The following is a 15,585-nucleotide window of genomic DNA, read 5'->3' on the forward strand; positions in this document are numbered from 1 at the left end:
ATTTTCAACAGCTGTTCTCCTGGTAAGGTCCAGGCTGGGATCAGAGTCCTCACTGGTTTGTAACTGGTACAGTCATCTTTCGCTAGATGACATTAATGACTGTAAAATTCAGCCTGTCTGTGATAGTTCCACAGCCACTTCATTTGGGTTTAGTTGGGATGAGAGAGAATGGGAAATGAGGACTTCCCAAAAGAGTGCCATATGTTTGATGCAAGTCAGCACCCTTTCTTTGAGAAGGAAACACACTGCCACCTGAAAGCTTTTATGGGTGAGAAGGTTTCCATAATTTTCCTGAATTCTAGGAAAGGATTGAAAGGCTAAAGGCAGAAAGTCTTCCCCACTCTTCTCAGACAATCTAGTTTCTTTCCTTTATTTTTTTTAACCTGGTTATGTTTTGGTTTACAAAAGGAATGCCTTACAACAAAAAGAATGCAAAGATGTATTAAACTACTCATTAGTAGGTGATACATTGCAACACAAAGGAAATCAGGCCAATAAATCAATTCATTTTTCATTAAATTGATTGATTCCAATCAATAAATTGGTTCCAGGTATTTGACAGAGCGGAGAAAGCAGTTTTCGGGGTATAAGTTTGAGGATTTTTCTTTTCTTTGCAACTCAGATTATTTTCTTCAGAAAATGCCTTTCATAAATATGTATCACTTGAGCGCGTTAATGTTATATGGACATTCTGTGCGTGCCAGCTGTGTGGTTATTAGGGCTGCCTTGTGTGGTTTTGTTTTTATGTTTTAAGCTGCATTTCCCTCGAGATGGGGGAGCTGAACGTGTGGGCTGTGGGGAGTGACTCATTTTGCCCAGTCAGATGGTGATTAGGGCTTTCACAGCATTTCCATCACGGTGAGATGCTTGTGTGCAGCTCAGTACTGCATGCAGCATTAAAAATTCAAACCGGAGCTGGACCACGCACGGCACACAGGCTGGAAGTGGTGTGGCAGATAATTGTCCCTGTCACTGGCTTGCCTGCAGCCAGTGACAATGATGTGTTGATTTTACCTTTGCAGCGGATCACAAATGATTCCCTGCCGTGTAGAACCGGCAGCAGCCCACTTAAAAGCCACGTCTGCATAATGAAGTATCTCTAAAACAGCCAATTAAAAAAATCTCTCTCCCAGGAATCCCATGAGTGAGCGTGTTCTCAGTAACTCTTCGTTGGCTGCCGTGCACTGCGCTCACAGGCTGGAGAGGGAGATTTGATTTCTTATGAATGGCAAATGGGGAGGGACATCATGTCATCAGATCGTGATGTCAGCCCAATGAATGAAATACTTCCTTAATGTATCGCTTCAAGCCCAAGAAGAGGGACACCATCTCGGTTTGGCTTCCTGGAATAAACCGTCTTTTGCTGACAAAGTCATCTTTCCCACGTGCCGTGAATAATCCGTGTAAATTGGGGCTAAAAACAACCAGGAGCCGGGAAACTGGTGGAACAGTGCCGGCTGGTTGCCGCCGGTGCCCCCGGAGCTGGCAGCGGAGCATCCCTTCTCGGGCGCTGCCCATGGGCTCCGGGAACGCCAGGGCAATCGCCGATCCATCCCCGTCGCTCTCTACCCACACCAATGTTCTGCTTCTGCCTGCAGAATTCTTTGTTGAAGCTGCAAGCCCTGGAAACTGATCTGTGCTCTGCGTTTCTGGCAGCCCGGGAGGAGCCTCCCCAGCTGCCGGCACCCAAGGACACAGCCCCTTCTCCAGCCCAAAGCGGCGTGCAAGCTGATGGGGCCAGCTGTGGAGGTAAGCGAGCGTGCCATGAGGTGTTCTCATTTGCAATTACAAAAAAACCCTTGTGACTTGCGCTTTAAAATCGGGCTTGCAGCCCTCTGGGGAGCAGCGCGGAGCTAATGCGAGGCGCCCTTTCCTCCCGCAAACGCCGTGTAGTGTGAAAAGGGGCGATACCTGCCGAAAGAACGGGAATTAACCGCTGTGACCCTCTGAGAGGTTTTCCGACAGGCAATTTTCCTTTTCAGAGAGGCTTTAAGAATGCCAGTTCTTTTAGTTTTAATCTGTTATTTTTCCCCAAGTAAATTTGCTCTCTTTACTTCCTATGTCTGTATTGTGTGAGTTCACCTGCCATATCATGTAATTCTATTTTTGTCATTCTTTTTGTCAGAGCAATATCACTTCATTTCTCCTATTATTGATTTTAATTTAATGCATCAGCAGAGAGATAGCGAAGGTGAGTTTTACAGCATGTGGATTTTAATCATTCATGATCCTGTATTATTACCCAGCTGGGCAAACTGTGGTGTGTTATCTCCCCCTCTTCCCTCAATAGGGAAATAAATAGCCCTAAGGCTCAGCACTGTTTTTGTCAATTCATGGCTTGTAGTCACAGGGCTGGCGGACTCATGATGCTCAATAGAAGAGGTGTCACTGCTCGTGAAAAATAGGTCAAAAGCAGTATGACTAATACATCTCACAGATGAGTGACATGAATACACAAATACCAAAGTCGTGCACTATGTATTCTTCAAATTAAGGCAGGTAGGTCAGTAATCCCTTTGCAATTGATATTTCATATCAGAAAAAAAATCAGGGTTCAGAAGAACTTATTTTAGAAGCTGCTTGCTCAGCAGTTTCAGCAAGAAATAACATTAAGTTATTTACAAAACCAAATCACAAATGATAGTGCTCTACTTCAAAAACTCCTAAGTTCGAGGCTGGCATTGGAAAAATCAATGAACAATGTATGTAGAAAGCAAATCATTATAAAGATGAAGGAATCTAAAAATGCTAGATATCCTGGGTTGTATTAAAAAAAAAGAGGATGCTTTAGTCCAGCCAGGCAAATACCTCCATGGCTCTTGGATATGGGTATGGAGCCTGGACTTGGGCTAGCCTTGGTGGGGGTCTGAAGCAGATACAGCTCTCACTTGTCTGCTGCACAGGAAAAGACATTCTGCAGCTCATCCAAAATCTGCACTGACTCCTTTCCTTTGTGGCAGGGTGGAGTTTTCCTCCTTCTCCAGTAGTTTGCTACATTATTTTGCTCTGGTGGTTTCATAGTTCATTGTTAGGATGGCTCCTAATTGTACCCCTTAATTATTTTTTTTGCTGTTTTGATGAGATTTTCTTTTTATTTATGCTGCTGGTGACCACTGCTTCCAATCCCCTTTCTACTCCCATTTCCCCTCTGCAGCCACATGGGGAAATGTTGCATGATGTAGCATTTCTCTTGCATAGTTTCAGAGCATGCTCTGCCACTCCAGCAGCCCAAACTCGTGCTTTAGTTATTAAAGCTTATCTATTTAATGGGTTTTAATGTGCCCTCATTCCTGTTAACATCTGCTTTGTGGTTTATGGCATTTTTAGTAACTTGCCATTTTGCACAGACAGGGCTGGTCCTAATTCTGTCTCTTAAATTACTGCTGAGATTTTCTGATGCATTGAGCTGTCACATGGGACTATTGGCTATTTGAGCTCCACCTTGGCTGGGAGTCCAGGGATTTGTACCAGGCTGGGAAGAGAGTTTCTAGAGGGTGTGCCATGTATGTTCCATCTTTAGTTATCAGCCTTTCCTCAGTGGACCAGGCAAAATAAACACGATCCTTTCATTCACATCCCAGTCAACAAATATTAGGAAAGTGTACATGGTATAAATATGGACAATGAAAATACAAGTCTAGTAAGATGACAGGATGCAATTTTTAAGGAGATGAACAGTAACTTATCTCTGAACAAAGCCAGCATTTTCCAGTTTCCATTTGAATATGTGAAAGGTGAATTAGAGTTGCCAGAGTGAGACTAAAGGATTGTGAGGGATACCTAAGCTAGTTTTATAAGGGGGCAATTAGAGAAAAGTAGGGTGTAATTTCTGTAACTTTTGGATATGAAATTACATCAAATATGTGCTTGCAGCAGTGAGCAGTTGAACTTAACTACAGGAAGTTTGAAATTACTTTTAAATTTAAAATTCTGAGAGAGGCATTCACAGATGCCTCTAGTGTTTACGACTGAACACACTACATCTGAATATAATTTTTCTATACAAGAGATTTCTGTGTATTATTGTTTTACTTTAAGAATACCACAGGCTTGTACCATAGGATTTGCCATATGAAGTCCACCTGCTGAACCATGCTGCAGATTATCGCACACTAGAATTTGGCTTTAATTCCTGTGGTGTTCTGTCTGTGCTAAGCTGCATGGAGTAGATGGGATGGAATAGATGCTAAGTGGCAACTTCCTGGCTAAGGTAAAGGTGGCTTTAATTCCCAGTTTTGGCAAAAATAGAGGCTAAAATTAGATGAGATACATGAAGACAGGTAGAAGTTTGGTCAATTCATGGGCTGCTCTTAGGATGATAGTGTCTTGTTTAGGATCTACACGGAGCTGGAATCAGGATGATGGCCTTAGGTATTAATTAAAAATTGGGTTGGTTAGAACTTGTCATCACCCTGAGATGTCCCACTGTTTTAGTAGCTGTGCTACTGAAATGAATCAATCTGAATTATTTGCTGACTATTTCTGATTGTTTGGTAGTAATTTAATGCACTTCTAGTAGAGCTGGAACTAAACCCTTGCTTGGGCCATAGCAAAGTGGCACCAGTGTTCAAGTCTTGCAGACCATGATGTCAGATGGCCAAGGAAATGAAAGTGCCCTGGCCTTTGGGAAATATTCCCAAATTATAAATCATGCATGTTGTCTCCCTTTATTTATTTATTCATTGTAATAACAAAACATGAAAAACTCTGTAACTGTTCTTAGTCAACCTATTTCACAGTGATTATGTGTTTCTGATGTTCAGAGATGGTGAAATTGAAGCAAGGGAAGCCAGGTTCTTCCCACTGACAATACTTTTCTTGAGAAAAAAAAATAAAACAAACAAAACAACAACAACAGATCAAAACCCAACCAAAGGTAATAATTTTTAGAGATATTACAGGATAAGGAAAGGGTACTTTCCAAAAAGAGAGAACACTTTTGTTTACAGAACACCAATTATTCCAGCCATTGTCACTGTCTGCTGCCAGTGTCCATGTTTTCCCAGGACTCAGTGCTCTACCCCTGCTTCTCCCAGGTGCCTTCCTGGGGTCTCTCTCTGGGAGAATTTGAACCTCATACAAGGTTTAGGAGATTTGGGTGTTGCTCTGGTGTATCTTGGAGAGCTGAATTTGACCTACAGAGTATGAAGTACTTAGAGAAAGGTTGCAAGGTTAGAATTAATAATCAACTACATTGTCTCATTGTGAAAATGCTTAATTATAATTGGTGATGCTGATAAGAGTAGATGAGCTTATAAACATGAGTCACGTGTAGCTTTTTCTTGACAGACTAAACTGTGATTATACAATATACAATAGGACTTTTTATTGTCTGTAAAGCAAAAGCAGTTGGATAGCACCCAATAAAATTATATTTAAGCCATTGTAAGTACTATTTTTTAGAGAAATATGGGGGTTTTTTGAAGGGTGCCATTCAGACCTGTTTTTTCACCACTGTCACAGTGCAGCAATAGGGATTTGCAGTTTTGGTATTTGTTGGGAAGAGGGCAAATAAAATGTCCTACAACAATTCCATTCAAATCCTGAAAGAACTACTCAGTCAGCATGGGAATGTGATGTCCCATGTGCAAAGCAGAAAATCTAAAGTGAAGGCAAAAGTGCTTACCTAACCTGCTAGTTCTGCTGTGAGTAAACCCATGTATAGTTGTTTTTCTGTGCAGTTTTAGACTTCCATTGAATAAAAAGATTCTGTGAAATGTATTAGAATGCATGACATATGGCAAATATAATTCTGATTAGAATTGACACACATGCAAATGCAACATAATAGATATTAATTAAAAGGCTGTATGTACATGATTGGGATTATTAAAAAAAAAATGTAGCTGGTTTAAAATACAGTGTACTGTGGAAACTGCTGTAGGGGAACCTGAGTCAGAGCACAAACCTTGCTTTAGTAAAACAAGACAAAAATTTTGGGCAAGAACTTCTATGAGATTGTGGAGTTTCTCCCCAGAAAATATAAAACCAATCATCTGATAGGAAAAAATAACAATTAGGTTAGATCATCCTCATCCATTTCAACAACTGAGGGTGAGGAAGAAGATTTAATGAATACTCCCTTCAGTGTACTCAGGTAGAGTATAGTGAAGATGAACCTCTGATGTTCCCTTGATAGGCCCTGTAATGTGCCATTATTTTTTATGCTACCCATAAACAGAACCAGTGTGATTGAGGTTCATCAATTCCTACTTTTTTCTAGCTTGGCTATCACTGTAAAACAAATTTTACTTTTTAAGGCACCTGTGGTGAGGTTTGCATTTGCAGTCCAGGACATTGTTGACACAGTACCACAAGCATGACTCCTCCAAGGAGCAGCAACTGCCCGTGACCTTGAGTAAATAAAATGAATGTTCTTGATGGTGGTTGCTATTTTCATATCTTATGATCTTTGAGCTAAGGGTATGTTACTGTTACTGAACAAAATCCTGAAGGATGTTGCAAGCAGCCCTGGAGGTTCTTAGCACCAGAGTGTACTATATTTTCGAGCTTCTTTTCTCTTCACTGAGGGAGTAAATGCTAAATCACAGAATTAAACTTACTGTGGACACTCATCATCTTCTTCAGAAATGTGGCTTTCAAAAGCAAAGGAATCGTAGAAAATAAAAGTAACGCTTCTGTTCTGGGAAACTCTCCATCTTTACTTCACAGTTTATAAATACAGCCATCCACCTCCTCCTGTGGAACCCAAAAGGATTTATGTGAAGCCAGTGACAGTACTTCTATTTTCTCACCCTCAGTGCTGTGTCCACCCTGCATGCAACACTTTGCTGATCTGTTTGCTGTTCATTTTGAATACTTATGCTTGGAATACTGTAAGGACAAGTTTTTATTGACCTAGGTAGCTCAACCCCATGTGAGTGATCCTCAGTCCACACTGATTTATACTTTCTTTCTAGAGCCTGTGCCAGCCCACAGGGACTGGCAGAATGACATGGAGAGCAGCCCTCAGGAGCATCACTCCCTAGGGACCAGCCGACTGCTGTATCACATCACAGATGGAGACAATCCTCTCCTGTCACCACGCTGCTCTATCTTTAGCCAAAGCCAGAGATTTAATCTAGACACAGAGTCTGCCCCTTCTCCACCAAGTACTCAACCTTTCATGATGTAAGATAACCTATTTTAATTCTTATTTATTTTAAGACTTTTTTTCTGCAATTCACAGCCTTTGACTCTTCATTGATTCCTTTTTTCAGTTGCTGGTATGTCATAAAAAGCAAACTTTTGTATTGTGGCATATTTTGACATGGATAATTTGCAACACCAGAAATAGGAACTAGTGTTTCCTCAGTCATAGCAATGCACAACATTTTTTGAAGTCTTTGTTAATTATAACTAGCAAGGGCAGTTTTAAATGTTAGTAATTAGAGTGATGAATTAACACAAGACAGAGAGATGGCTACCTAGGTATAATACTAAAAATTCAGCTGTAATTGAATTATAGCTTGAGTAGCTGATGAGGGGTGAAGATGCATATGAACAGTCCATGTATGTGATTTCCAGGAACCAAGCTGTGAGTTTCAGAGAGAAATCAAACTTTCTTAAAACCTTATATACAGAGCTTTACTTCAGCTGCATATGGGTCACAATCAGCTCTACTGACTTGCAACTGTAAATAATCAGAAACCAAACTGTCTTCAAAATGATGTTTATTTCCAGTAATGAAAAACTTCCTGAGCTTACTATTACAAATCACCGTCACCACATTCTGCTGTTATACTTGGAAGATTTGTGAATAAAGGTGTGGGTGTTAAATGTAAATACTGGATCAGGCTCTTGCCTACTGGATTAATTTTTTTGAAATATATTCAGAAATCCCACAATTAATTAAAAAAAGAAAAAGAAAGACAGATGGTGAACTCATTAGAATACCCTAGGGGTACCTTCAAGCCAAAGCAGTTATTTTATGCTTACTTTGTAAAACTCAGCTGTCTCTAGCCAGTGAAAGAATAGAATAGGCATGAATTCAGAAATGCTAAATGTTAAGTGTGCCTGAAAACAATGCATGGTCCATTGTAGCCAGCTCTTAGATCCCACAACTCCCCTTTTGGCTTTTGCAGGCCAAGGAGTTCTTCCAGATGTAGCTGTGAAGACTGCAAAGAACCACAGACAGTAACGCAACTTACCAAGCATCTTCAGAGCCTCAAGAGAAAAATTAGGAAGTATGAAGAAAAGTTTGAGCAAGAAAAAAAATACCTGGTAAGATAACAATTAAAAAGGTAAATACTCCAATAGAGAGGCAAGGATCCCAGTGCGTTTAAACTTATTCAAAAAGATGTGAGATAAGTCTTTCTGGTAAAATGAAATAGGAAAAACTTCAATGAATATCATTTCAGCACCTCTCAGTGTATGCAGTAATTCTGAGACTCTACATTTACTTTGGATTACCTTTGTTGCAAAATATCCATCTTTGGGAAGTGTGAATCAGTGGAACACAGCTGACAGGCCTGTGAAACAAAATGGTGCCAAAGGTGAAAAGCTACTTATTTACTTTGTAGGAGTCATTTGCCTGGTACCTTGTTCTGCTGTGCAGATTCCTTCATTCAGGAAGAGTCCTATAAACCTCCAAAGCCTCAGTAGAGACTGATGGTAAAAATCAGAGAAATAAAAGTTGTGAGCGTTGAAGTCAGTGGTGAGTGATGTGCTGGGAATTGTGCAGTATAAGAATATCAAATACAAAATCTATATCAAATAAGAATATCATATCTATCTATATATATATATATAGATATAAGAATATATATCAAATATATCAAATAAGAATATCATAGCCTGATGCTATGGAGGTGTACAACATGAAACAGGGAAGTTTGTGACATTTTCTGACTATTAAATTAAGTGAATGATATATTTCCTTTTAATGCCATTAATGGCCAAAAACTTTGTTTGGTTCTGTGGTCATCATATGGTCCTAGGAGCACAATTTCATACCTAAACAACCCTCATACTGTGGCCAGCAAAGAAATTATTTTAGAACCTTGATTTTACAAAACTGTTTTGCAATTTTAAATGTTTGCGTTCTGAAGATTCAGTGTAAATTCACTTTAATTTGCAGGCAATTTCTAAATGCAAAATAACTCCTGATCTACAAAGCCTTTGTTGTTTGTTTCTTTTGAAATCATTCTTGTACAGGATTTTTCATTTGATTAATTAAGCAGGTCAGTTGAAATTATGAACATGCTGTTTCCCAAGAGTATCCCTATTATAAAGCAAGGGCTTATTCCTGCAAGTGATAGAGAGCTTCAGTTACTGTCCTGGAAATCACTTAGGAACTTGACTAAATTAGGTATTTGATCAATCCTTTTGAAGTCACCGAGGTTATTTATCCAATTAGTCAAAGACTGAAACGTTCGTTGCTGTGGGTTTTTTTGGCATCAGAGACCTAACACTCAGATCCGTGTGGCACAGTGTCACAATGGGGAGAGATAAGCCATGACAAATTAATGCCATGATCAAGCCAGCCGCTCTGCAGGACACGGATAGAGTGCAGTTGGAGCTAAGGACATTTTGCAGCACACTGGGCGTGGGGAGGGTTGTGTCTGTTTGATCCTTTCACTACCAGTTCCTTCTCTTTCTTTACATCCTTTATGTTTTCCTTTGCGTTCAGCCTTCGCACGGTGACAAGACTTCCAATCCTGAAGTTCTGAAGTGGATGAATGCTCTGGCCAAAGGTCGGAAGCAGCTCAAAGGTACATAATAGCATGTTGTGCCCCTTTGCTACCGAAGCTTTTGCAAGTGGGAGTGTACCTGGGACATTTTAAAGTCAATTTTCTAACCTCGCTGCTCTGCTTATTTTTCACAGTGCGTGGCAATAAGTCTCCCAATGGCAAGAAAGATATTATGTGATATGACTTGCCTTGATTCCTGAAAGCAGGGATTAAAGTGAGCCAGTTTGACCTTCATACAAAGGCTAGGAAGGGGAAGGGGAAAAAGCCAGAGTCTCTCCCTCACCATTATAAACATTCATGGGAAAGGCAATGCTATTCTGAACACCTTTATGGGTGTCTAAACCCCATATTATGTTAGAAACTTCCTTGTAATAGCACAAATGTGGATGCAAATGTTTCTCTAGGACTTTGATCATAAAACCAGATCTTTCCTTGATAATAAATTTGGCCTTGGGGTGAGGTTTTTGCCCTTGAAGGTCTGCATACCACTCCATTAATGTCTGTGGGTGTATCAGATGCTTTCCCCTGGGGAGCCTGCAGCCGAGACTGATTGATTTTATTTTTTTTTTAAGGCTATTTATAATTTAATATTTTTTCCTGCTATAAATGGACTCTCGTTACTAAATAAATTGTAGTATTAACTTTCATCTTTGTTCTGGATGTAATTAATAATGTAGATATAAAGGATGTGATTGTACTAAATAAAGAATTAGAAACCCATCTTTCAGTAAATTTATTCTGGAAAGTTCTCCCCTGAGCACTATCCTGTATGATTACTAGGTGATGGTGATCATGATTGCTATTATTTCCCCTTGAACTCTGTGTTTCAAATCCAGGAAGAACAAATGAGAGGAAATGGCCAATTTATACGGTTGCTTCTCTGAAAATTATATCTCTGACTCAACCATTGCTTCTCCTGTCCAGAAGGTCTAGGTTTCATAGATCAGCCTCACCTTCACACCACAAATGCCTCAGTCCTGTGACAACCCTTGATTTTCATTATCCTGAATAATGGCACTGCTTTTAAGAGAAGCCAGGTTCATGAGGTGCACATAATTGAAATGGAAAACACTCAAATGCTTGTAGATCCTTCTTCAAGTTAGCAAGGCTTGTCTATCTTTTCTAGCTCTATATGTTTACTAAAAACTACCGGTTTTCCCCACAAAGCTGGCCTATGTCCTCAGACAGTCACAGCCAAAAAAATTATTCTACTGCTTCTGCATGGATTTCAACAAATTTCACACAGTTGGAGACATCAATTTCCTGCTGTGCCCAAGGTCCTTCACCAGACAAGAGTATGCTTGGAACAAAATCTGGTTTTATGGGAGCTAATTCAGATTTTAATTCAATTTCCTTATTGCTCTGTGCAGGTCCCTGTAGCTCCAGGGGCTTTGTCGTGGTGTCCAGTTAATACAGTCACAGGCTTTATCACATCCAGGCAGGCTGCTGACTGGGAAGCTTCTATCTTCTGCTGGGGTGCTCAGGTGCTCTTCTAAGAGAGGGAAGTCATTTAAGAAAGTGGCTGCTTCTCCTTGAAAGGACCACTTGAGCAGCTGGGCTGGCATGGCAGGGTGGCCTCTGGAAGGGAGAGGGACAGTTTAAATTGCTCTAGGAAGCAAAATTCACATTAAAGCGAAGCAGAATTAGTTTCCTATGTGCCTAGGGTATAATAATTGCGTGTAAGAAATAGGAAAGTTTTGGGTTGTTTTAACCTAGTAGTGTCAGAGAAAACTGCTTTGCAAATACTTCTAATCTCTTTACTTGCCATGAAATTTGCCTTTCAGAGCTGAAACTCAGAATGTCAGAAGAGCAAAACGGTACCTTCACAGCACCCCAAAGAAAAGAGAGCTGTGAAGGCAGTGGGACCTCTAAAGAGGCTGGCACACAGGAGGCCACAAGCGTGGAACCAGCTCTCTCAGTGGAAGAAACCATGGATAGTGTGTTGAGACAACTAAAGGAGAGAAGACAACACTTCAACCTTCCTGAGACTATTAAGGTACTTGAGAAGCATGGCTGTTCCCTCAGAACTCTCTCACCTGAGGCAGATATTGGTGTGTGGCTGGCTCAGGTGTGCCAGGGTGTGTGCATCCTCTGACTGCTGCCACTCAGAGCAATTTCTCTCTAGCGAGGTGGGAGCTCTAGTGCAGTTTCCAGAAGTGACTCTTCTGAGATGAATTGCTCAAGTGCAGAGGTGCACGAGGCTTTTTCAAGCAGTGTTAAACATTTTTTGCTCAGAGATGCACTCTTTGCCAGGCACTGCTGCAGCCTGCTGACTTGAGGCTGTGTGCTCAGAACGGCGTATCCTGGTGTACTGAAGATAGTGGCAGCACAAGCACCTTGAGTCCACAGAAACTGTGTGACTAAAACCATTCCTAAAGCTATTTTGAGGATAAAGATCCCCTCTGAGCTGAGAAATGCTGAAAGCCTCTGCAGGGTCAGTAGCAGGCACTGAGGTGGCAGGGACAGCACCACCATCCAGACTGCTTTGCTCTCCTGACCTTGTACATTTGTGCTGATCCTGCCTATTCTCTTCCATGCTCTCAATTACTCTTCTGAATGTAGGAGCAATATACCACAGAACATAATTGCTTGGCTGGGAAATCAGTTTTTGTTTTAAAACTAGTACATATATTAAAATTTTGCTCTGCTTTCACATTCCTGGCATAATACAGGGTTCTCTAAAATGATATGTACCACCCAAACCCCCCCTTTTCTGGGGGGGTGTTTTTGCTGTCAGAGTATATTGCTGTCCTGATGCTATTACAGCCAAGCAAGAAAATAAATTCTGCCCTCAAAGCCACCTAAAATCTAAATTTTGACAGTGACATTTAGAGTTTGGCTGATAAATGAAAAGGGGGAAGGGGTGAGAGGGTGAAGAACTAAATGTGCAACTCTGTGAGAACTAAGAAGTTATTCTGGGTGGATTTCAGTAGTGCATGGTATCCAGCAGAGATAATTTTTGTTTTGTTTCTATTCTTGGTTCTTAAACAACTAGTTGCTATTAAAAAAAACAGGACTGTGCATAACAATGCCATGCTTCTCAGATCTTGGGTGCTGCATACATGACTGATTTTTTAATTGTTTCTTTTTATATGTTATTTTTTTATAAAGAAAAATGAAAAGGAAAAAGTGTTTCATAACCAGAGAACAAAAAAAAGGCAACAAAATCATGCTATTCTGTACATAGCTCTAAAATTCTAACAGTGCAGAATGTAGGATAACATTTTCAGTCTTTAACTCTTTTATTAATGAAGTAAGATCAGATGTCTGTGAGGAAATCCAGTCCAAAACCCATTTTATAGAAGTAAATTGGCTGTGGGTATCTGTCCCGCTCATTTTTCAATTTTTTTTTTTAATTTCTAATTTTCCAAGAGAACCTTCTAAATTTAGGAAATGGCAGTGCAGTCTTGAAATATTCTCAAAACCAAGGAAGTTAAATGTTTGCACGTGCCAATATTTTCATTTTTAAAAAATCTTATTAATTTTTCTTTTGTCTTCTTGCAGAGATAACTTGTGTTTTAAAAACTATCTCTTAGCAAAGGTGCTTGGTAATAGTTATCAAGACTGCTGGGGAACGGAGGTTTGAGCAGGAATAACATGAAATCAAATTGATCTATTTCAAACTGATATGTTTTAGTAGTTCCCTAAGCATAACATTAAGAAAGATTGGATTTTGATTATGAGTCATCCTGGACTTTTGGGGGAGAATGGGGTGGCACTGGGAATGTGAAATGAATCAAGGATATCTGTGGCAACAAGATCAAAGGCTTCATTTCAGCTACAAACAATTTTGTTGTTACTGTAGATATATTTTATGTGCAACATTTTGTTTTCTATATTACACTTAGATCCTTCACTAGAATCTGACCTAGATTAATAGTAAACTAAAAAGCAGCTAAATGTTTCTCTCTTTTTTTGGTATTTTGTTATTTTGGCCAAAGATAGCGTTTCCATGAAAGTCTGCCAAGTTCTCCCCTGAAATTCAATGTGGAATACCTCTAAAGCACTGCTGAAATACAAATGAGGGCATGTGTGTCCTTAGAAAGGTGCAGAGTAAAATCCCAGTATGCCTAAAGAGCACAGACCACAAGATCTGAATAGGAAACAGCAGAATGTGGTTTTCAGAACAAAACACCCCTCCTGTAAAAAGCCTGTGAGTAAAGTTATTGAATGAGAAAGCAGAGAGAAAATTGGGGTTGGCTGTGAATGCTCTCTACCTCACAAAGGGGTGGCCACCTACTGTTTGTGTCACTAACCCCTTGTGTGGGGAGATGGCAGTTGATGTGATACCTCACCTTGGGTTTAGGTAAAAGGCTTTAGGAAAAAAAAAATAAAAGATCAAGAGCATGAATATAGGAGTTCAAGAGGTAAAAGGCAAATAAACACGCTTTGAATATTACTCAAAAAGCTTCACCAAATCCCCCCAGAAACAAATCCAAGACCCAAGTCCCAACTTGGAATGCAGTCGGAGCGTTGGGTGGCTGGGGCTGTGGCTGCTGCCTCTGTCCCCTGGGGAAGCAGCAGCTCTGTGGTGCTCAGCTCTGCCTCACCAGCCTTCCCCAGAGAGGTGAGCCCAGAGCTGGCCTGCTGGAACTGGCACTGCTCCATGGAAGTGCCATGGCATTTGTTGCCTTTCTTTGCACTTTTTGTTTCTGATTTTGCTCCTGCCCGAGCGGCAGACTAAGGCCCTGGGAACCTGACTCGGTGCCTGCATGGAAACAAAGCACTGCCTTTGACAGGATCTGGGCAGGCCCAGCCCTCACTGGACGCTCTGTCCTTCTGTCCCCAGAGTTTGTATTTTTTCGGTCTGGAAAAATGACAGCAAACTTGAAGGCATAGGCACTCAGGGAACAGAACAGGCTAGTAAGGAAGATATCAGCATACAACCTTTTGGGTGCCTCTGTTCCAAGTTATGAGAACCCAACCACTACCTTATCTTTAGCTGAAGTCCCCTGATGGAGGAGCTACAACTAGCACAGAAGAAGGCTTTGAGCGTCAGCACTTCACTGTTCTTTAGCACAACCTTTTACACCATTCGTTGTACATGCATTCCAGCCGTGTGCCCTCTGTACCCTCCTATGACTGGTCAGCACACCTCAGCATTCCACGTTTCCTTGCCTTCAATACTGTCCACCTGTCCTACACAGCTGTAACTCATTAGAGATGAGGCTCAGCTGCAGCCCCATTCCCAGCCTCACAAACTGTGTGCCTGCAGTCCCCTTTATCTTTCTTTATATGTCACAAATGACTTTTGCCTTCTGTTGGAATGTTTGCAGCCTGTCCCCCAAGGCTTTTCTTGGGCTGGTTCCCTTTATGTATGTGTCATCTCATCACTGACCCACTTCAGTTCATATTCTCCTTGGCTATGAAGCAGTGTTTTATTTAATTAGCATTGAATCTCTCGCTGCTGCATGTAGCCTACAGTCCTAAGATGTCTCAGGCACTTCTGTAGTTTGTGACTACAGCTGCCTTCTCTGATTTTTAAATGATCAGCTATTTCAAACTTAGCTGAATACCAACCTGTCTTGAGATTGCTAATAAAATGAGCTAATGAAATAGCTAAGCCTGCTTGAGATTGTTTCTCTTGTGTAAAATCAATATCAATTATCACCCCATTTCTTCCTAAACATTCAGCTGCTCCAGGCTTATTAGTTTTTGAAAGAATTAACCTTGTATTAATTGTGGAACTAGCAAAAATTAAACAAATTAACTGATTTTTAATACTCCTACATTCTAGTTAGCAGCTCATCTCTTAACATGAATGACAGTTGATTTTAGAGTGATTAACTTATGCAGATATTTTAGGAAAATGTGATTAGCGGTTCTGATTAATGGCTTTGTGCTGTTTTTGCATTTAAGCATCAAAGAAAAAAAAAGGATTTGCTCCTGCTGA

At 40.6% G+C, this 15,585-nt stretch overlaps 1 protein-coding gene across 1 annotated transcript in view; it reads left to right on the forward strand.

Annotated features, from left to right (window-relative positions):
- Positions 1-15,585, forward strand: part of FAM13C (family with sequence similarity 13 member C) — a 116,022-nt gene that overhangs the window by 92,910 nt on the left and 7,527 nt on the right. Inside the window, exons 12-17 of the mRNA XM_062496085.1 lie at positions 1,599-1,749; positions 2,126-2,191; positions 6,921-7,131; positions 8,085-8,223; positions 9,632-9,713; positions 11,477-11,688. Of these exons, the coding sequence (XP_062352069.1) occupies positions 1,599-1,749; positions 2,126-2,191; positions 6,921-7,131; positions 8,085-8,223; positions 9,632-9,713; positions 11,477-11,688 (861 nt within the window). The remainder of the gene's footprint in view (positions 1-1,598; positions 1,750-2,125; positions 2,192-6,920; positions 7,132-8,084; positions 8,224-9,631; positions 9,714-11,476; positions 11,689-15,585) is intronic.

This window comes from Cinclus cinclus, chromosome 7 (assembly GCF_963662255.1).
Source record: "Cinclus cinclus chromosome 7, bCinCin1.1, whole genome shotgun sequence".
Classification (NCBI taxonomy): Eukaryota; Metazoa; Chordata; class Aves; order Passeriformes; family Cinclidae; genus Cinclus; species Cinclus cinclus.